Below are 21,644 nucleotides of genomic sequence, written 5' to 3' on the forward strand. Positions count from 1 at the left end.
GTACAGCCCCCCAAAATGCACCAGAGGGCCTCCATCTCCCAGAATGCACCGCAGGCCCCGAAGCCCACTCTACAAATACAGGTACAGCCGTTAGACTCTAGCTCCCAGCATGCACTGCGCCGCTCCGCCACCTGAGCCCCTGCCGCGGGAACGCCGCACGGCATGCTGGGAGCCGTAGGCGCCGGCCTCCCGCTCTTGTGCGCGTACCGCTGACCGCCGCGGCTCCACGCCTCTATGCCGGCTACCTGCGCCGCGGGATTCCCTCACCCGGGACTGGTTTATACCCCGGCTCGAGGCCCCTTTACCTCAGCCCCAAAGCTTCAGAGCCGCTTCCCGGACAAATCGCCTCTCTCTCCGAGCAGTCTTGAGCGCCGGTCGGTTGTCGTTGTAGCCATGACAACCTCGAATTCCACACGTTCTCGCGAGATCTAGGGCGGAGGGGAAGGAAATGAGGGGCGTGGGGTGCGCAGGCGTGAGCGGGCCCTGCGGAGCCGAGCCGGGCTGGATCCGGTTCGACGCCAGCTCGCGCTGCTGCGGGGGCTGCTGCGTCGGAGACAACGGCCTCCAACGGCTGTGATCGCTCCAGTCCAGGCTCTGCGCCAGCACCTCCGTTGCTTGAGCACCGCGTCACTGACACAAAGGGGGAGAACACGGGCCTGCAAAACCGCGGGGCTCGCTCCTGGAGCCCAGCGAGCCTCTCGCTAAATACAAGGCTGGACACCTGCACTGAACCGTAAGCCGGGGGGCGCTGTGTGAGCATTCATGGTTAGTTACGCCGTTTAGATTCAAGGGGCGGGCCTGCCTTTGAAGAACAATTACAGATGCAAGCGCGCACCTCATCTGTGTGAGCCGCAATCATCCCTGCGTGCAAAATCCATAATAGTGCATGCACATTTTAGAAGATGCGAGCTTTCATTGGTTATACACAGAACCTGCTCAGACTTTTGTCACACAAGTAAATGCATTATCGAAATGAGCCCACAAATAGTGTATGTACCCTAAAGGACACCTGAATATTAAAGAGATTAATAGATATGTGCACACAGTCACACACAGTATTCAGGTACCGCAAAGCAGTGGCAGTTGACCTGTTGGCAGTGTTGCAGTTTAAACATTTTACAGCTAATACAGAACTGACCCTTAATGAACTTCCACTTGTCACTAACAATATCCTGAGTAAGTATTCTGGTTATTTTGACTACAATATGCAAATTACACTGCAAAGACAGACTTGTTGATGTTATAATGTGACTATTTTAATCTATTAGTATGAAGCCTTAAATTAGTACTTTTTAAAGGAATGGAGATACCCCTCATTCATCACAAACCTTCACCACCAACACAACCCCCATTTGACTTTCTGCTGTGTCTTACTACTACTACCCATAGCATTCTACATGTTCAAAGTGCTGTGCAAACATTCACTTGCCTCTAAAGCAGTGGTTCTCAACTTGTGGTCCAGTCAGCACACAGCTGCGGCCCATGAGATGTCTTCAGGGCCATACAGGTAGTATTGGATGCAGCCCACAATAGTAAATAGGTTGAGAACCTAGTTGAGAACCACTACTCTAAAGAGTAGTCATTGAGGTCTAGTGCAAGAATTTAGAGCCTTGTGGTTTCATGACAGACCAGGTTTTCCTCACTGAGCTTCTGGTGGATCAGTTATGTCTGCCTGTTCATAGCTCTGTCCTCTCCCAGATGTCAGAAAAATTGAAGGCAATAGTGGAAAAATGAAGTCATATTTCTTCCAAATCTATTTCCATCATTGCTTTCCTGTTTGTTATTTTCAGCCACATTATTGTTCCTGCCCCATAAGATCAAGCACTATCACTTTTGTCTTCTCTCTTCTTCTCAAAGTGAGTCACCAAATCGTATTTTTCTCCTCTCCATTTCCATCACTAAATCATTTTATCATTTCACACCTCATCTATCTCTCTAGGTTATTAAAACAGTATCTCAGTGCTTCCCTAAGAGTGAATAACCATTTTCAAAATAGTTCAGCTCTATAATTTTCTCTCCATTTCCCCCACGCCAGCCTGGGCTACTTTCCCCCATCATCCTCATGTATTAGTCTTCTCTCCTACCCTCTCTCACACTGTCCTCCTTACCTTCGCCTCTATTCATTCTTGCTTGCTACTATTAGTTGTGCAACACTAAGCTGAGATATGAATTTCACACTTCCTTCCAAAGGTCATTCTAATTTCCTCCAGCCATGCGTTCCAAAGCCTTGGCCCTTTCCGAGAACATCCTGAATTTTACCCTTGAGGATGACAATTTCATAGGTCTGGAGTAATGAAGCTGAGAGGTCAGTCACAGAAAGTCTCTGAGACACTCAGGGCCACTTTTTTATGGAGGGCCTTGCAAAATGGGACAGACTTTGAAACTGATTGTTTATTCTGAAAGGAACAGTGATTGGAGCACTGAGTTGATGTGCTATCAGTGGCGAGTGTTAGTGAGCAGGCTGCTGCATTCTAGAGTAAAGGGTTTGTTTTTAAATTCTGCATGTTCATAATAAGGAAAAATGAATTGCACTAATCCAACCTGGAGATCAAGAGGACATGGCTCATGAAATAATCCAACAGGAGAGGGTATAGCCTTTTTGCTAATTTCATGCAGATGTTTTAAAAATTAAAACAATAGGAGGGTGTGTTTTTGCAGCTATAGCTATTTAAGCATCCAACTGCATTTAGAAATCCCCAAAGGCCATGCAGTGTTTTCATAATCTGGGGCTAACTTTCGATACAATACGATGAAAGGAGATAGTTAGCCCTTTGAAATGTTTCCTTCTTCTTACCCAACTTTGAACACCTGTCATTCATCCAAGTGCTGAAATGGTGATATTTGTACTAGAATTAAGATGAGATGAAGCTGGGTATTCCTGTTATGACAAATTAACTCAATTTCCACACTAACTCATCTCAGTATTAAAATGCATTGAGGAGAAAATTCACAGCTGAGCATATGAGGTGGAGGAACAGCGATCTATCACCACTCTGGGAGGATCTTGAAAGAAACATGAAGCGAGCCATTTTGATGCTTTCCTGTTAATCCTGATAACATTGCTGAGGCAGGTAGTATGCCATAGCCGTATGGTATCATATACCATAGACAGATTTACATCAGCCTTCTCATCAGTGGAAATATCCCAACAGATTGCCATGCTGTCTCCATTCTAAGACCTGGCCTGAAACCTGACTGGAGAAGATCAGGATATTGACAGTGGATGGGTGCAAACTCATTCTCTCTAGTCCAGTGACTCTCTCCTTGACCTCTCAACCTTAAACACAGCTATGAAAAATCATCCACTTTCCTACCACAAGGACCATAGCTAGTGCCTCTGAATTCCTTTATAGGCTTCTTCCCACCTTCAGCATCAAATTCAGTCCCATAGTTCTCACCTTCAAAACCCTACAAAAACTTAGTTCCCATCGGTCTTATCTTGTTTGGCTCCCTACTGTCTACATGTCAACTAACCTTTTATTTCCTTCTCCCACTCTTGTCCACGGTTTCTCCTCCTCCACCTCCCCCACAGTGTTTTATATGTTTTAGCTTTGGCTGCAAGCGCTTTGGGACAGGGAAACAGTCTTTCACTTGTATATAAATAAACTAGCAGTATGTTTTGTATACATTAGCACTCAATTATGCCCCCCCCTCCTTTTTTTAAATGGGCAAAGTCTGGAGAACTCCTGCTGCCAACAACAAAAAAAACCTAGGTCCCATTCATAGCATAACTACCCTGAACAGATCAGGTGATAGCAATGGAGACCTCACTCACAGTTGCTGTTACATGGCAATATGTACATTGTGTGGTCTAATAAGCTCTGAACTCTTGCATTCAGCCTCATCCTACACAATACTTTGTATTTACATATTGACTTTCATCCGAAAATCTCAGTGTTTTAAAGAGGTGAGGTTTCTTAACTTTAAAATTTGCTCTGAGTTGCCATACTGTACTACATCAGATAATTGTAACATGTTTTCTTTTATCACGTATTTCCAGAATGATTAATAGAGGACAATCAAGTGGTAACAGAGTGCCAAAATAATTAGTCTCTTTAAAATGTGCTCTGCTAGCACATTTGTCTTAGAATGAATTACTTGTAATATTGTACATCTTATATAAATTAAATCTGACAAATTAACCCTTTTCTGTAAAATGTATGTGTACTTTGCTGGTTGCTGCAGTGATTTGGATTTAAATTCCAAATATACACATTTATTTTAGTGAGTTTGTGTGTAAAGTAAAAAATTGCTACACTTCCCTCTTCTGCAAGGATGCATTTTTTGCTGGCTAACATAAAGAGTGAAATGAAAATGGGCACTATTTTAAAAAAAATAGCACACACTAATGCATCATAGAGCTCTAATTCATTACTTGTTCCGACTTTATTACCAGCAATTGGTATTTAATGATTCCATAACATAAAATCAGTTAAATTTGCAATCTGATCATGCAGAGCACATATGATTTACTTTTACTGTTTTCTGAGGCTTGGTCTACCAACATAACCACATCAGTCAGGGTGTGGGATGCGGGGAATCCACACCCAACCGATATAACTATGCCAACCTAGCTGCATCTGCACTCAGCGTTCTCAATGGAAAAAAGCTTCCGTCGACATACCTAACTTCATTCAGGGAGGTGGCATTCCTATACCAATGAAAAACGTGCACCGATGGAAGGAATTAATGTCTACAATACAGCTAGCACAATCGCCATAGCGTAGATAGAGCCTGAGATAATGAAACCCAGTTGCAATTGTTTTCATTATCAGGGTTTAATATAGGAGTAAGCCATAACTGTTTCTCAACTTAGAAAGCAGGAAAACCTGTATTAGCAAATTGTAGGGTTTGTCTTCACTAAAGTATTTTTAAAAAACAAAACAAAAACCACTAGCTATCTCCAGGAACTTAACACATTTGTACAGGCTAGTCTAGACACTCCCCAATTGTTTGTTCCAGAGTGACTTCAAAAACTTTAAAAGTATACCATTTTAATCAAAAACTAGAAATTATTGCAACCTGGAACAATTAGGGACTGTACAGATTAACCTTTACAAATGTGGGTGAGGTAATCTTTTATTGGACCAACTTCTGTACGTGGAATAGACAAGCTTTCAAGCTTCTTCAGAAGCTCTATGAAGTTCAAATTCATCTCTTCCACCAACAGAAATTGGTCCAAAAGCTGATATTACCTCACCCGCCTTGTGTCATGTCCTAAGACTAACACAGCTAACTTTACAAAATGTGTTAGCCACCTTGAGGTAATTTTCCAATTCACTGAAGTTAAAAACCCTAGTGTAGACATACCTTGCGTGCGTGAAGAATGGAGAAAGGACTGGAAGATGGTTCTGAAGGCTACAACGTATACTTAACTACGACATCCCTTTTTTATTTTCAGCAGAGTTGGCGCAAGATTTTTTTTTGTGTTTCAGTTGCTACTGCACTTTGGAGATGTGATAAGACCAAAGTGTTTTTTTCTTATGTGTACGAGAAAACTACTCAATGCAATATGAAAATTCATACCTATTTGCGTATTTTCATCTTGCTTCATCTCACATCAGCTCAGTACCCATTATCTAAAACCGTTTATTTTAATTCCTCTTTCATTATCTGACATTGCTCACCCTCATTCAGCATATAGTCATTTGGCATCTGACAAAATAGCATTTGTTTACCTAACTGCAGCCCTCATATGTAATGCCATCTAGTGGCTTCATCTTGGAAGATACCAGCCCTTACCATTTAAAAAAAACCAAAACCTTATTGTGGATCAGTAGCAATACCGCAAATAAACAAATCCAGCTAAGCTCTGGAATCCATTAAAAATCTGAAGGGTCTATTAAAAACCTCTCATTAACATAACTAAAAGATACTTTAACTTGGCGATAATCTTTTAAAATGAATATTTTAGAACTTCATTACTCAAAATGTAAACATTCAGATACTTACAAAATATAAACTAGCAATTTTGTCCTGAAAACATCAATTGGTCAGCTACTGTAACAGCTCTCTTTCCATTCAATTCAGTATAAATATAATATTAGAAATATTTAGAAATTCTACAAATTTAGTACATTAATAAAATATATATTTTGTTGTGTATTACAGTAGTTTCCCAAACACATACTTGGTGCTGGGAAAGTAAGAATACTTTCCCCACCCCTAGGAATATGCACTCTAAACAGATATGTCAAATGTTTAAAAATATACAAGCAAAACATAGTGGGATGATACTACTACAAGTCTAGTTAGTTTCTTTGCCAGTATACTCTCCCCAACCATCTTCTTCTTACCATTTCTCCAGTATCCTAACGTATATAACTTTAAGCTTGCTCTTGCCTGTATATTAGGTATTTGGATATCATTAGTTCCTCATTACAAAAAAAAGCATAGGTTAAATCCAACGTGAAAACTCATAAGGAAAAGTCTGCCATTATGAATGATGCATGATATTAAACTCCTAAAAGTCAAGTCCATATCCAACCATTAATACATTCTGAATATCCCAAATATATATTTACATTTACCTCTTAAATATCAAATCCAGTTACAGTATGGAACAGTTGTACAGTTTTGTCACTGAAAATACCACTCAGTAGCTGAAGCCCCATTTTTCTTTCTTTGTTTCCCCACAGGTTTATAGGTCAAAACACTTCGGTATATTTACACAGGTTTGATTCAAATCAAATCCTGCCTAAAGGGTGAATAGCTATTCTTTAGTCACAAAAAGATAATCAGACTTAGACTCTTATATTGTATGATTTTCATTTAAAAGTTGTTGAAATTTTGTATGGAAAAGATGTTTTACATCTCAGGTTCAAAATGCATGTAAAAAGTATTGGGCAACACCAAATGAACCGTTACTTCATCAGCCACAGCCTCCTGGAATCCTCAACATTCTGGAGCTCTTATTTTTGTAGGAGTATCAACTCAAAGCAGTCAATGTCAGTTTACTGGTATAATCTGACAATTTGCTTAAAATAGTACATGAAATATTTCACATATGCAGTTGGCTACTCCTCACCTGAAAATACTTATATTGAAAATAATACAGTGCACAAGCTAGCCATGTAGACAATCCATTACTTTAGCTTTCCAGTCTAATAGCATTTATACGTAATCAATTTTCATAGCAGGGATTCCAACCCTTTGTAATAATACTTTTCTAAACAGCAGTGCTAAAACTTCTCAGTTTATGTATTTTTTTAAAATGGGAATAAAACAAATAGCCTTTGTAAAACAAGGGTGGGGAGTGGTGCATTTGGGAAGAACAGTTTAATCAAGTGGTCTTAGCAAGTGAAACATGCATACTGTGTACAGAGTTCTAGCTTCACCATATCCTAAGCCACACTGAAAATGCCTCTATCACTGACTTTTTCTTTGGGCTTGTTAATTATCCCCCGCAAGAGGTCAGCTGCCTTAGTATATACCATTAAGGTGAAATATGTTCCACATAACTACCCAATGTCTTGGGATCTTATTTGTAGTCTTTGCTTATGTGAAGAACTGTTATCCAAAATCTGAAAAGTTTCAAATGGTCCCCTGGTTTTCCTGTATGCCACTCCTATCCCTTCAACATTCACATTTTAGAAAGCCTGTGGATCAGAACTGGGCACAGATTTCAAGTAAGTATTCACCAATGTTCATGTAGCAGTAAGAACAATCCTTTATGTACTTAATTGCACAGTGCATCCTGCTTGCTAATTTCATGGTAGCTGCACAATGAACTGCAGATTAGAGTTCTCCTGCAACATTATCCAAGTCCCTAAATACAACAGTGTTTAGTCAAGGAAATAGCCTCTCCGAAACTATCTGTTTTACATATGATTGTACTGGCAGTCTATTAATCTAAATCTTTAATGCTCACTGTGAGTTCTTCTGTATAAAACTGCATTGTTAGCTCACATACTGTTCCTCAGAGGCTATATGTCATGTGCAAACTTGAAAGCATTACTTGGATCATGGTACTGAATAAAATAGAATAAATAAAAATAGCCTCAGCTTTGATCCCTGTGATTTCTAACTGTTATACCAGGCTTTTTCAATGTTGAGCTCTACAGGTTTATTACGCACATTGAAATCTTTTCTTCACAAATGGCCTTACTCTATTCCCATTTAAGACAAAAGGAAAAACAATCCGGCCCAAACTCATGAATGTCAAGGTCTTGTATCTGAAGGCTATATGCCAGTTCACAATCAACACAGCATTAGCTGTTATAGATGCATTTGTATACTCTAGGATTATCCCCAGTGATTCTCCAAATCTCTAAATCCTTAAAATTTACCAGCACACTATCAAACAAAATTCACATGTGTGGAAGGGTAGTGGAACTTTAAGTTTAGTACTTTTTGCCTCCATTAGTATTAAAATTTTGGTTGCAGATTTGTTTTTTATTATTTGCTTTTTCCCCAGAGTGACTTCCAAAACTTTACAAATTACCAACTTAATCAAAAGTATCAAACGGACACATAGTTTTATCTCACCACGGCTGATCATAAAGCATTTATGTAAAATCCAGTTCACCCCTTCCTTTTCTTGCCTTAGCCAGTGCAGTGTAGCCACAATCCAGTGTCTGAGGCATGAAAATTGCTTCCATGGTGATAAAATGTCAAGAAGTGGATCAGACAAGAAAAGAAGGGTAATTACACAGAAGAAAGTTTCTGGTTCTATTTAAATATATTTTTAATCAGCGAACTAGGAAAGAAAATAATCAGATTGCCCAATAGCTTAACAAAGTTTTAGTATAGCATTTTTGCAAGAAAGTCAGACTGGACCTTTACATCCTGCTAAATGTAAATAGATATTGAGGCAAAACAAATCATATACAAAAGCTATTTTCTTTAATTTAAAGACAAACAAGTTTCAGTAACGTGATACTAATATTTAATTAAGTGTTTTTTTGATTCTCAAATAGTTACAGACATAAAGCTAACTATTATATTGGCCATCGCCATTGGTCAGTAGGAGGTTCTTCAACTAAAGGCTCCCATGGTTTCCACTGTACCATTTTTCTTGCCAGAGAGAGCTCATTTTCAGCCTGTCAATAAAAATATACAAGAGATTTTTAATTTTAATTATATTCTCAGATATTGATCCAAGTCTGACTAATCTATAATTGGAGAACATATTTTATGAATTTACAAGCTGTTCGAATACCAAAGTTCAATCTAGAATGCTTTGCAAACAATTCAATATTGGGCCAATAGATCACAAAGCAAAGCCATAAATTCTATTCTCATATCTGAACAGTCAATGAAGCTCACTGTAATTATGATAGAGTTCAAATTTACAGGAGTAAGTAGAATGGCACTGCAGGTAAATTAAGAAAATGCAGAAATTTGCATTTCTACCTACCCTATAGCTAAGGCCATACCAAATTCATGGTCCATTTTGGTCAATTTCACAGTTATAGGATTTTAAAAATTGTAAATTTCATTATTTTAAATTTAAATCTGATTTCACGGTGTTGAAATTCTAGGGGTCCTGACCAAAAAAAGGAATGGGGGGGGGGGGGAGTCTCAAGGTTATAGTAGAGGGATTGCGGTACTGCTACCCTTACTACAGCACTGTTGCTGGTGGCGGCTCTGCCTTCAGGGCTAGGTGGCCAGAGAGCAGCGCCTGCTGGCCGGGAGCCCAGCTCTGAAGGCAGAGCCGCTGCCACTAGCAGTGCAGAAGTAAGGATAGTATTGCCACCCTTACTACTGCACTGCTACTGGCGGGGCACTGTCTTCAGAGCTGGGTGCCCGGCCAACAGCCACTGCCCTCTGGCTGCCCAGCTCTGAAGGCAGTGTAGAAGTAAGGGTGGCAATACTGCAACTCCCCCAAAATAATCTTGTGACTCTCCCCCCCCACAACCCCTTTTTGGGTCAGGACCCCAGTTTGAGAAATGCTGGTCTCCCCGTGAAATCTGTATAGTAGAAGAAAAAAGCACACAAAGACCAGATTTCACAGGGAAAGACCAGACTTCATGGTCTGTGATGCATTTTTCATGGTGAATTTTGTAGGGCTCTACCTATAGCTATTGTTATGTCATGAGCAGTATGTTTGTACAAGAGTTCTCTATTTGGGACAGAACCTCTACTTTACATAGCTAGAAGTTTTCAGATTAATAATTTGATTAGTTGCACAAGTGAGAAAAAACTGAATAAAAACAGAATAGCAGCAACCCAACTGCTCTTAAAGGCAAGCAGAAAATGTAAATTCTTATTTGTATTGCAGTAATTCCTATGGGGCTCCAAAGTAGTTGCTATACAAACGTAACAAAAAGATTCCTCTGCCTTGAAGAATTTACAATCCATTGTAAAATAAGATTAATCAGATGCTGAATTAAGGCCGATTTACAGCTAAATTAAAACAAATTGTAGAATTATATTATATAACCCCAAATAGCATGAGTAAGTTCATTCATTACAAACATTCCTTTACCCTGGCAACCCAAGGTCAGACTACTCAACACCCACTCCAAGTGACATTGCAGCAAATTGTTTCCCAGACTGTGGGTCAGGTCGCTTAAAAGGAGTTCAAGACCATTCCAAGGGCAGAAATGGTCTTAGCTCCATGTAACCACCAGAGCAACTCAACCCACATCTGTGGGGGAAAACAATTCACAGAGAAACTCCAGGCTCCAAGGGCTGCTCTGTCACCTTTCCTGTCTGACTGGCACCCATAAGAGAGGGAGTCCACAAAGATTCCATACTCCCAACCCCACTGCAAAAGTGCTTCCTAACTGAAGAGCAAAGAATGACCAACACCTCTTTTTAAACCACCCACCTTCCTGTCTTCCCTCCCTCCTCCTCATGGTCATGCAGTCGGAGAACATAACAAGCAGGAAAAGTTGTTGTTCTCCTCTTTGGCCCACAGGAGTACTTGAGCACTAACATTGTTCCTCTAAGCCAAGCATGGATCCCTCTTAGGGTTCGTATGTGGGTAGGACAGATACTCCTGGGGGAATTCTGAGCCACCTGTGCATGCAGAATTTGTACATTGAGAGTGTTGAATTTCCTTTTTCTCCGCCACAGAAATGGGTTGCAGAACTGCTGCAAGTAGAAGATACTGCTGGGGTGGGGAAAGAAGGAGGTGGCCCTGAAAGAAGGAGGTGGCATGCAGGAAACTCCACACTAGCCCAGGACTCAGCATCAGGCTGTTTTTCCCTCTGGCTTCCTGGGCTCTGGGGGTTGGGGTGTGCGGGTGTCTGGGCTGCAGCTGGGCTCTGTGGGGGAGGGCAGGTGTCTAGGCTGGGGGCCCCCACAGCTGGGCTCTTGAGGGGAGAGGATGCGGGTGTCTGGGCTAGGGGGGCCCACAGCGGCGCTCTGCGTGATGTGTACGAGTGTCTGGGCGGGAGGGGGCTCTGCAGGTGGGCTCTGGGGGATGGGGATTTCTGAGCTGAGGGGGCACCCCACAGCAGGGCTCTGGGGAAGGAGGGGACACGAGTGTCTGGGCTGGGGGGAGTGCCATAGCTGGGCTCTGGGGGATCGGGGGTGCGGGTCTCTGGCCCCCTGCTGGGCTCTAAGAGATTGGGGAAGGGGGGCAGAGAAACAGGATTTTCTTTAACTCTGTACTCCTGGGGGAATTTTTGTGTGTCTGTATTCTTACAAGCAGTTGCTGACAGGTATTTTGAAATAAATTACCAAAATACTTGAAACTGTCCTGATTATATAATGTTATTTTGACAAAATATGTATAATTTGCGTGCAGAATTCCCCCAGGAGTAGATAGAAGAAATATGAAGAGGGGAGGGAAGAAAAAAAAAACCCCACAAGAATAAAGGAAGAAAGAAGTAGGAAACAGACTGAAGGGAAGTGGCAAAGAAAGTTAGTGCAAGGGGATGAAAATCCTCAAAAATATACAGAGCATTAAAGTTAGACTAGATAAAAAGACATGTGAGAATAGAAAAAGTAGGTAGGCCCTCCACAGTTGAGAAACTTCAACTCGCTAAGGTTGGAAACTACTCCTGGCATGTACTACGCTGATGATGTCACAACCACCATAGAATCCTGCTGGAAAACAGAGCCAATCTAACTGCATAAATGGGGTTGCGGGGGGTTAATTAAGCACTTATCTTTTATTACTGTATTGCACACTTATTAAAAAATATATGCCATCAAGAGGATAACACTTAGGGACAAAAAGTAATTGTATAACTGTGTTCCACAATTCAAGAACCTCATATCTTTCTTGACTCAAAACCTCCCAAACAACATATGCCATAATGTCATTAAGCAAGAACTGGTTATCTGCAGCTTCAAAGGACCAGGAGATGAGGAGAGTTTTACAGTACACTGTTGCTAAACAGTCTTCTCATTTGCTGTTTAGACATTCAGCACAACCCTGCAACTAGTTAATTTTTTAAAAATATATAGTTTCTAGTCACATTTATGTTTGAAATCAATGTACTTTTCAGTTCCCATATAACACAAGCTGTCAGCAATTTTGATCTCAGAAACTGCTATTCTATAGCAGGATTTCCCACACTTGAAAGCAATATTTAGTCTTAAGTACACACAACTCCAATCAGTAGGAGTTCTGTCTGCAAATCTGAGAGCAAAATTCAACCATTAGCGCATACTTCCCATAAGATAAAGGACACTGACTTTCACTAATGTAAGGTTTGTCAAATAAGTTGCAGTGCAAAGGATCATTATTAGAGAAAGTAACTGAAAGAGTTCATGGAGGAATAGTATGTTAACGGGATCAGGGAAGTTTACTAGTTTTTCCTTTTAGTTGCATCATTTCTGCCTTAGGGTAAAAATCAGTCATCTTTACTATTCAGTACTTAATATCTGATGTTAAATATTAGGATCTGATTTTGCCATATCTTGAAGAAAAAAAAGTTTCTTCTTTTAGTTTTCTTGACCTTGCTTGAACCAAAGGCTGGTAGAAAGTGTCATTTTTATTCAGAGCATTTAAGGCTAGAAGGACCACTAAATCATCTAGTCCAGGGATTGGCAACCTTGGGCACGCGGCCCATCAGGGAAAGCTGCTGGCGGGCCAGGATGGTTTGTTTACCTGCAGCATCTGCAGGTTCAGCCGATTGCAGCTGCCACTGGCTTCGGGTCATCGCTCCAGGCCAATGGGGGCTGCGGGAAGTGGCAGCCAGCACATACCTCGGCCCATGCTGCTTCCCGTAGCCCCCATCGGCCTGGAGCGGCAAACCGCAGCCAGTGGGAGCTGCGATCGGCCAAACCTGCAGATGCTGCAGGTAAACAAAACGCCCCGACAGGCCGTGTGCCAAAGGCTGCTAAATCCCTGATCTAGTCCGACCTCCTGCATAACACAGCCCATTAATTCACCCAGTTATCCCCAAACTGTGCTCAATAGTTTGTGTTTGGCTAAAGACTATTTCCCAGAAAGGCATCCAGCCTTGATTTGAAAACATCAAAAGATGGAGAATCTATTACTTCCTTTGGTGGCTTCCTTCAGTGGTTAGTTATATGTAGTCTCCTTGTGGAGACCATCCTCACAGTTACAAGGGCTAATACAGTACATGGATTGAATCTTAAATAGCTAAAAGCACTTTTTACTTCCATGCACATATGGATCAGGCAGAGCACATTCACCTCCTTCTGTGATGAAAATAATGTCTGTTTAGAAAAGGCATGCTGCTATTATATATTTAATATACTGTTAATGCTTGTCATTTCTCTTTTCACAGAAGAGCAAAGAAAGCACTCATATTTAGCTGTTTAAAAATGCCTTTGCTGAAAGGCAACAATATCCAACTTTACCTGTATTATCACTTCTTCTATCTGACCACTTTTCATTTTGTCTTCTAGTTTTTCCACATTAGGTTCCTGTGAATTCAGGTAAAATAAAATAAATGTTTAGTTTTATTTTAAAATATCAAGTGCAGAACTTAAAGACGTAACTTAAAATAGATCACACAGTGTCCAATTCTTCCTAAATGTAACCCTCAAATGAGTTAGCTTCAAGGTGACCTATTTTACACTACAGGAATACATGCAAAAAAAAAAATGTTGAACGGCAAGAGCTAAAATAGTGCATTTGGTAAAAGACTGAGTGAGTGTAAATAAAAAATAAAATAAAATACCTGGAAGTCTGCTATTCTGCAAATCTTCAGATAACTACTTTCTATTTCTATTTTAGCAGAAAACAGTGATGAGACACCATTGCTATTTTCTAGTTAAATACACGAAAGAGTAGTAGTTTATGTAATCAGAAACAGTATGTCACCTTGATCATCTCTCTGAAACAGATTATCTTCAAAGAACATATAGAAGTTAACTGAGATTTTGAGAATACTATAGTCTTTACTGTACAAAGTTTGCATATAAAATATTTATAAATAGTGCTATACTTACTGTTTTTACCATGTTAAACCGCTCATTTACAATCTGTTCAGTGTATTTCCTATATGCTGCATCTTTGGGGATGTCCTGCAGAGCAGTGAGAATTTTTGTATACAGTATCCTCAGGTGCTGAAATGATTGGAAGACAGGTAGAAGAGTGTAAATAGTAAATGACTGTTAACAGAAATATTTAAATAATCTACGAGCCCACAAAGTAAAATATAGAGAACTACAGCATTCCAATTCACACTGGCTATACCAATCTTAAAGTAGCTGGGTCCGAGTGCAGGATTCTGACCTGGATTTGGGCCAGGATGTGTTTCAATTCAGGGTTCCAGTTTGGACTCAACTGTAGAGTATAAAACTACCTTGCTAATCTTCTTGATTACTTTCTTCATGAACTGTGCTGTGAATGTTTTAATTTGTTCTCAAGATTTGGCCTTTAATCTATCTCAGAGATGTTAATCGGCACAAAGCCTTAAAGAAAGAAAAAGCAAATCATCAAAACCAAAGATATAGCCACTCCTCCCCGTCAGAACCCACTAAAAAGGGCACCTGTTACCAGTGCCGACATTAGGATGGTTTTATTTACATTCATCAGTAGAAAAGTCTGTGAATTTGGATAAACACCCTCAGCATGTTTTTAAGAAACTTCACGGGCTAGGAAAATTCACAGCAGTTGGGAAACAGATGAGATTGGGCTGTAGTAGAAAAGGTGGATAGTGGAACCAATAGGATAATTTCTGAGTGGAAGAAATAGGAGTGGGAAACTGAAGGTACGGGCAAGGAGCAGAAGCAGAATTATACAGACAACAGCAGGAGAAGAGAAGGAAAATAGTGTGTTAAGACCAAGGGGTTAATTGCAGCCCTGATGAGTTTATGACTCAAATTGTTATAAATTAGAATCTGAAATAAATTTACTCTCATAAAAGTTGTAAGACAGCCCTGTAGATATGGCTCTTTATCTGTAAGAGTTAGTTTTATACTCCTGTTAGTTTTATATTCCAAGCAACACTAGCAGTGGCACTGGCATGATCTCTCCCTAGTGGGATTATTGTGTAGTCTGAAAATTTCAGCATTTCAGAGAAAGATATGGGATTGCTGTGATATTAAACAATCAAAGAGTCCTTTCAAATTCGGTAATGGAAAAATCTTATGTCATATCAGTGGCCCCCAAACTTTTACCTTGTGCCCCCTCTTACCCCTGCCTGCCCTTCCCCCCCCCACAGCCAGGAGCGGAGCTGCTGATTCGCGCTGGGGAGGGGGGGGAGAGAAACACAGACAGGGGTAAAGGGACCAAGGCTGAGGCCACAGCTGGAGGAGGCCGAGGGCACGGGGGCAGGCTGGAGATCCGGGGCAGGGCCAGGAGCAGAGCTGGCAGCCAGGAGCGGAGCTAAGTGTTGCTCTCTCCCCAACCCCCTCATGGGAGCTGGCCTGGGCCTCAGCACCCTGCCAGGGGGGCACATCCCTCACAGTGGGGGCCTCTGTCCTAGATGAACTAGTAAGCTACTTCCTTAGGAGTGCCAGTGAGAATTATCAAGAGATTTATTCTTTGTATTACAGTAATGCCTAGAGTTATAGTCTTGAGCCAAGGCCCCACTGCAGTAGACACTATACAAACCTAACAAAATGTGGGTCCCTGCTCCAAAGAGTTTACAATCTAGACACCGCTCCTGCCCTGTAGATCAGGTATTAAATATTACAGCAATATTAGTATCGGGCTGCAGAATCTATTATTTGATCTGGGAAAATCTGTGTATGTGGAATAAAATTATATTTACAAACCCCCAAACCTAAATAGTTGCACTCCATCTGGTAAGTTACACAGTTCTTTTCACCATTTTAGGGCTCTACAAAGAAAAATATTACTACTTCATGTTTGCTCAGAAAAAGGCCTTACTGGAAGTGATTTTGGAAATTGTTTATAAAAAGCAACTACCAAATTAAATTTTTATATTTATAGAACAAAAAACATCTGAAAAAGATCTGCCTTTTTTATTTTTAAAATAAATCTTTCCAGACCATAGCCAATATTCTCCATCAAACTGAAAGTTTTGGAGCTGGTCAAATTTTGGATTTCAAATAACTGTTCTCCCTATAGGATCATAAGATACTTAAAATATACACGTAAGTCAAGCAAAACAAGTGAATACTCTGATTTTTCAGTCCGTTTCAACCAGATATTAAAAATATACTTGAAACATACCTCGTGAGGCGTCTCAGCTACAGCTAGTCCCACGAGCCCAGTGGTCTGCACAAACAGAACACATTTAGTAAGTCAAAGCATTTATTTCAAGTCTTTTTGTAATACACACTATTGACTCATAACTTCAGCTGAACTGAAGTACATCGTGGGAATGACAAAATTTGGAGTTAAGGGTTAAATAAATAAATAAATAAACCACGTATATCCTGAGAGGTGGGGGCCAAGATCCTCCCTCTCCCTTTGCTTAGGGCTTGTCTTCACTTACAGCACGGCAGCTGCGCTTCTCCCATCCGCATACTTAATCCACCTCCCCAAGAGGTGGTAGCGATGTCGATGGGAGACGCTCTCCTGCCAACAAAGCGCTGTCTACACAAGGGATTAGGTCAGTATAACTATGTCACTCAAAATCCACATCCCTGAGCAACATAATTATCCCGATCAAGGCCAGATCTGTAGCGCAGACCTGGCCAGCACAGCGATGGGTGCACTACAAACACGCAGAGAAGAGGGGGGCAAGCTCGCCTTAAGCCGTGTGTAGAATTAACGCTTTCTTTCCCGGCTGTCAGACCGGCTATTTCTCTGTTTTGCTCCCAAAGCAAAACGAGCAGCCAGCCCCCGCGCAGCTGTCAGCGTCGGGGGCTGTCCCTGCGAAGGGCCCTTGCCAGCGCTGCCTGCTCGGCGCGTCCCGGGGATCCTTGGCTGCAATCTGAAGCGGAGCGGGGAAGAGTATTACCAGGCCCACCGCCATCAGCCCCCGCCGGCCGCCAGGCCTGCCCTTCCCCAGGCAGGCACCGCCGCGCGGGAGACGGGCGCAGCCCGTGGGTGACCCGAAGCGAGCAGCCCCCTAGACTGCGGCGGGGAGAAGCCGCCCCGCAGCAGCAGCCCCCGGGGACCGGCCACGCGCCCAGCCCTACGCGAGGGGAGTCCTCAGGGACCCGGGCGTGGCGCTGAAGGAGAAGCCCACGACCCCGGCCCTCACCTTCTTCAGCGCCCCGGCCATGGCTGCGGCCAAGCAGTACAGCACTGACCCCCACCGCCCGGGACGGACCAAAACCGCGCATGCGCCTCGTAATATCTTTGGGCTGTTGGTTAGAGGACAAGCCGGCAGAAGCTGAAGGCCGCATGCGCCTAGGAGGCCGGGCCTGAGAGCGAAGCTGTGGGAGTTCGGTGCCGGAGTGCGCGTGCGTATGCGGCCAGGTAATCGCATGCGCCGTTTCTGCGTGAGGCGGGCCCGGGAATGGAGGATTGGAGAGCATGGGGAATGCGCATGCTCTCTGCGCAAAGAGTCAGTAGCAAAATGAACGTGCGCTACCTGAGCTCAGCGGGCGAGCCCATGAGCGGCCGGTACAGCGCTGCGCCTGTGTCTGGCGCCCTCTGGCGGTTGGAGGGGGAGCCACAGCGGCAGGAGGGCTGACCGCCCGCACGCGAAATTACACAGTCAAGGTGTCATGAAGCGATTATGGGGCCTGCTGGGGACTCTGGAGCGAGCCCGGTTCTGCCAGCCCCAGACGCGCCGTGTGACGGGGGATCGTGGCCCCCAGCCCCCTGGACGCGCCGCGTGACAGGGATCTCAGCCCCCAGCACCACGGACACGCCCACAGCCCGGTGAACACACTGAATGCATCCGATGAAGTGAGCTGTAGCTCACGAAAGCTTATGCTCAAATAAATTTGTTGGTCTCTAAGGTGCCACAAGTCCTCCTTTTCTTTTTGCGGATACAGACTAACACGGCTGCTACTCTGAAAACTGCAAGGTGGGGGTCTCCACTTGCCCCATCGCCAGCGGCGTGCCAGTGACACTGACTATCCCAGTGCCAGCGAGAGACAAGTGATGATGTGGTTCTGTAAGCGGCCGGTCCGCTGTGACCCTGCCACCAGTCACTGGGGACCTGCGGAAGTGCATCTAGTACTGTGTTTCCAGGGCTGTCAGCGGCGGATGCTCAACGGAGGACTCTTCCCTTGGGATGCTCCTTGACGTGTGCCACTGGAGTCTGGGGCTGTCCATAATTTATATAACACACTTTTGGTGATTTTCAAGACTCACCCTTTGTAACATTGAAACAAACATGGAAAATTACGGAACCCATTGAATGCAATACGTAATTTTTGGTGAACACCAGAACTACCTTCCAAGCTAGGGTAACCATATGTCCCTATTTTATAGGTTCAGTCCCGATTTTGGGGTCTTTTTCTTATGTAGGCTCCTATTACCCCCCACCCCCTGTCCCAATTTTTCACATTTGCTGCCTGATCACCCTATTCCAAGCTTTCTCTGTTGTGATGACTGAATATGTTGGGTCAATTCTTGGTCCCAATGAAGTCAAAGAGAGTTTTTCCACTGACTTCAGTGAGATCCGAGCCAAGCTCTTAGGACCTGATCCAAAGGCCTTTGCAACCAATGGGTGGTTTTCTTTTACTTGGATAAGGCCCTTGAGGGTGGTAGAGTTGTGCGTTTATGGCAGGTGCATTCTCTGTGCAGGATGGGACATTAATAACATTTTATGTCTCTGAAAAGTGTTTTATATGTTTGTTGGAAGCACTTAATGATACCTACAGTTTGATAGTTATCATATTAGCTAATAAATTAAAGCATTATTTACATACATTTGGAATACATCAAAATGCACTGCTGAGAACATGGAAAAGAATTGTTTAAGATTTGAGGTCCAGAATGACACTGCAGGGATCCCTGCTTCAATTATTTTGATGTAAATAGCGTTGATAACAAGTTCAAATCAGTTATTTCTGGATTAGATATCTTGATACTGGGCCCAAAACAGCCTCTATAGATCTGAAAACGATCCTATATGGGTATTTTTGTCCAGGACTGAGCTATGCCACTATACATTTGTTTACTAAGGACAGATGAAGAAAAACAACTAACTTTGCTTCCTCACTTAACTAACTCACTACTCACTTCATCCATTCATTATGCTTCACTCTATTTTTCATAGTATATTTGAATATAAATTTTGCAGTGCTGCCCAACTACATGAAAGCTGGCCTAGCTTCTACATGGGAGCTGTTTCGTTTAAGAAACTTCAACATGGAAATATCGGGAATGTCTCATGTTTTAGCTGCTTCTATGAACTTCTCTATAATGCTACTGTAGGTAAAGTGGAAATTCGTATGTTCGGCCACATTCCTGACTTTCTGACTCATTTTGCACAACAGTCATCCAGCATTAACGGAACAAATTGATTTTACATTACAGGACTGTAAATACATAAAGTCTAGCAAGTGAGTAAAGTACATGCAATAATCATCTACCAGTACTTTAAAAAGCCTCTAGATTACTCTATAATTTATGTGTTGTCTCAATAATGAGTTATCTGTGTTGACTATCTTATACATTCTCAATGCACAAAAAATTAACAGCATCATAAGGAGGCCTGAGCATAGCCTTTCTGTTGTGAATTGACCCCAAGATGTATATTCTTCCAAACTACCTCAATTTATCCATATTTGCCAATGCAGGACTCTGGCTGAGATTCTGATCTCACTTATACTGGTATTACATCCAATGTAATTACATTAACTTTAATGAAATTACTGCTGATTTAAACCATTGTGAAATCAGACTCAGACCCCAGGTGTGTACATAAACTGCAAAACTGGGTGTAGTTTTTCAATTTAAAAAGAAAAAAGTCTGCATTATCCTTGTATTATGCATATGTACTAGTGCTGGTTATGATTATGTGACAAGAAGGGAATTAGTGGATTCAGGGGTCAGCAACAATACGAACATTTCTGTGTTCTCAAATGAGAATTTTTTTTTCCTTACTATCAGCTTGTTCTAAGCCCACTGTAGGGAAGGTTCTCTGCACTAGTCCTGTCCATCATACTGAATGGTGTCTCTGGAACCTCACCACACTTTGTAAAGTAACATAGGCAAAGGTATGTCACTGTGAACAAAATTTATTATTATTAATTTATGTTTATTACAGTAGTGCCCGGAGTCCCTGTTTAGAATGGGGACCCCATTGTGCTTTATACCATACAAACACATATGAAGATGGGGCAATGGAGCTATGACAATTTGTCTCACCCTCATTTTACAATCTAATAAAATTCATTTGATCAGAGTGGTTAAAGGAAAGGCAGAGATACTGGAAGCTTATGGTCCTTAGCCTGTGGTCTAATCTGCGATGAGTTTAGTTTAATCACTTGTGCCTCAATAACTATAGCTGGATAAATGGATAATAAAATAACCAGGATTTAACTCAATCTGCATCTGAGCTGTGTTTTTGTAGGTAAATAAATTAAGTGGAGAAAAAATCCAGTTTGCCACTCACCCTGTGGCTGTGGTTTAACTGGCTAGATACTAATGTCCTTGATGGCATTACTCAGAGCTTCTTGGTCAGACTTGTCAGCATTGACTATGATGCTGTGTCTCCAGCTTCTGTGTTAAAATGGAAATTATTAAAAGACTAGGATTGGCTATCATGGAATCTGTAAATCTTGGCGTCACATCAGGCTCACTATGTCTACAAAAGTTTGAATAGTGAGAGATTGGGAGCTATTTTGTGACACATAGCGATGTGACAAAATCTGTCACTGTAGAAGACTAAATATTTGTACAACAGCTAAACCTTTCTTGGTTTTATTTCTTTTTAACTGTATTTATATATGTTAGTAAATTTTGTTAATACAGCTAGTGAGTCTAAATTGGCAGATCATTTATTTTCTCAACAAGAGCTGTTTGAACCAATCAAGGCACAGATAATCTTATTATACCAGTCAGACCTCATGTTACTTTTGATGAGATTCTAGAGAAGTCATGCATAATACTTTCCTGGGGGGTGGAGTCTGCTTATGTTACAGTTGTACGAGGTCAGACCTTAATTTAACTTCCAACTGCATATTTAATTTTAGAAAAAGCACAAGACACACCACTGTGCAGGGTACTATTCCTGTCTGTTCAAAATACAGGCTCCTGAGTAACAATGACAAGATGAGGGATTGAAAAGGTCAGAATATGATATGTTTTATCTGTATCTTGCCAATTAGCCTAATGGTGAAGTAGATTAAAATTGTGACTAATGTGTAACAGAGTAAATCCAGTTTTAAAATGCTATTAATTACTGTATTGCTGTGAACAACCTCTTCAGTTTGGGATACCTAAAGGC

General features: G+C 41.9%; 3 protein-coding genes across 4 annotated transcripts in view; 1 reads left to right on the forward strand and 2 right to left on the reverse strand.

Moving 5' to 3' along the window:
- IQUB (IQ motif and ubiquitin domain containing) overlaps nucleotides 1-432 on the reverse strand; it is a 58,599-nt gene extending 58,167 nt beyond the window's left edge. The window contains exon 1 of one of the 2 annotated variants that reach the window (XM_038406732.2): nucleotides 306-432. The gene's annotated coding sequence lies outside the window, so the exon portion shown is untranslated. Of the gene's footprint in view, nucleotides 1-207 lie in introns of both variants that reach the window. The other variant, XM_043495845.1, reaches the window with a different exon arrangement.
- An 8,236-nt stretch (nucleotides 433-8,668) lies between these two features.
- On the reverse strand, nucleotides 8,669-17,738 carry NDUFA5 (NADH:ubiquinone oxidoreductase subunit A5). Its single transcript, XM_038406793.2, has 5 exons — nucleotides 17,496-17,738; nucleotides 16,517-16,561; nucleotides 14,323-14,439; nucleotides 13,729-13,794; nucleotides 8,669-9,041 (listed from the first exon to the last, which is right to left on the reverse strand). Exons 1-5 carry the CDS (start codon nucleotides 17,721-17,723, stop codon nucleotides 8,940-8,942), a joined length of 558 nt encoding a protein of 185 aa, XP_038262721.1. The 5' UTR covers nucleotides 17,724-17,738; the 3' UTR covers nucleotides 8,669-8,939.
- Nucleotides 17,739-17,748: 10 nt separating this feature from the next.
- The window catches only part of ASB15 (ankyrin repeat and SOCS box containing 15), a 45,249-nt gene continuing 41,353 nt past the window's right edge, over nucleotides 17,749-21,644 (forward strand). The window contains exon 1 of the mRNA XM_043495846.1: nucleotides 17,749-21,485. The gene's annotated coding sequence lies outside the window, so the exon portion shown is untranslated. The remainder of the gene's footprint in view (nucleotides 21,486-21,644) is intronic.

This window comes from Dermochelys coriacea, chromosome 1 (assembly GCF_009764565.3).
Source record: "Dermochelys coriacea isolate rDerCor1 chromosome 1, rDerCor1.pri.v4, whole genome shotgun sequence".
NCBI lineage: Eukaryota > Metazoa > Chordata > Testudines > Dermochelyidae > Dermochelys > Dermochelys coriacea.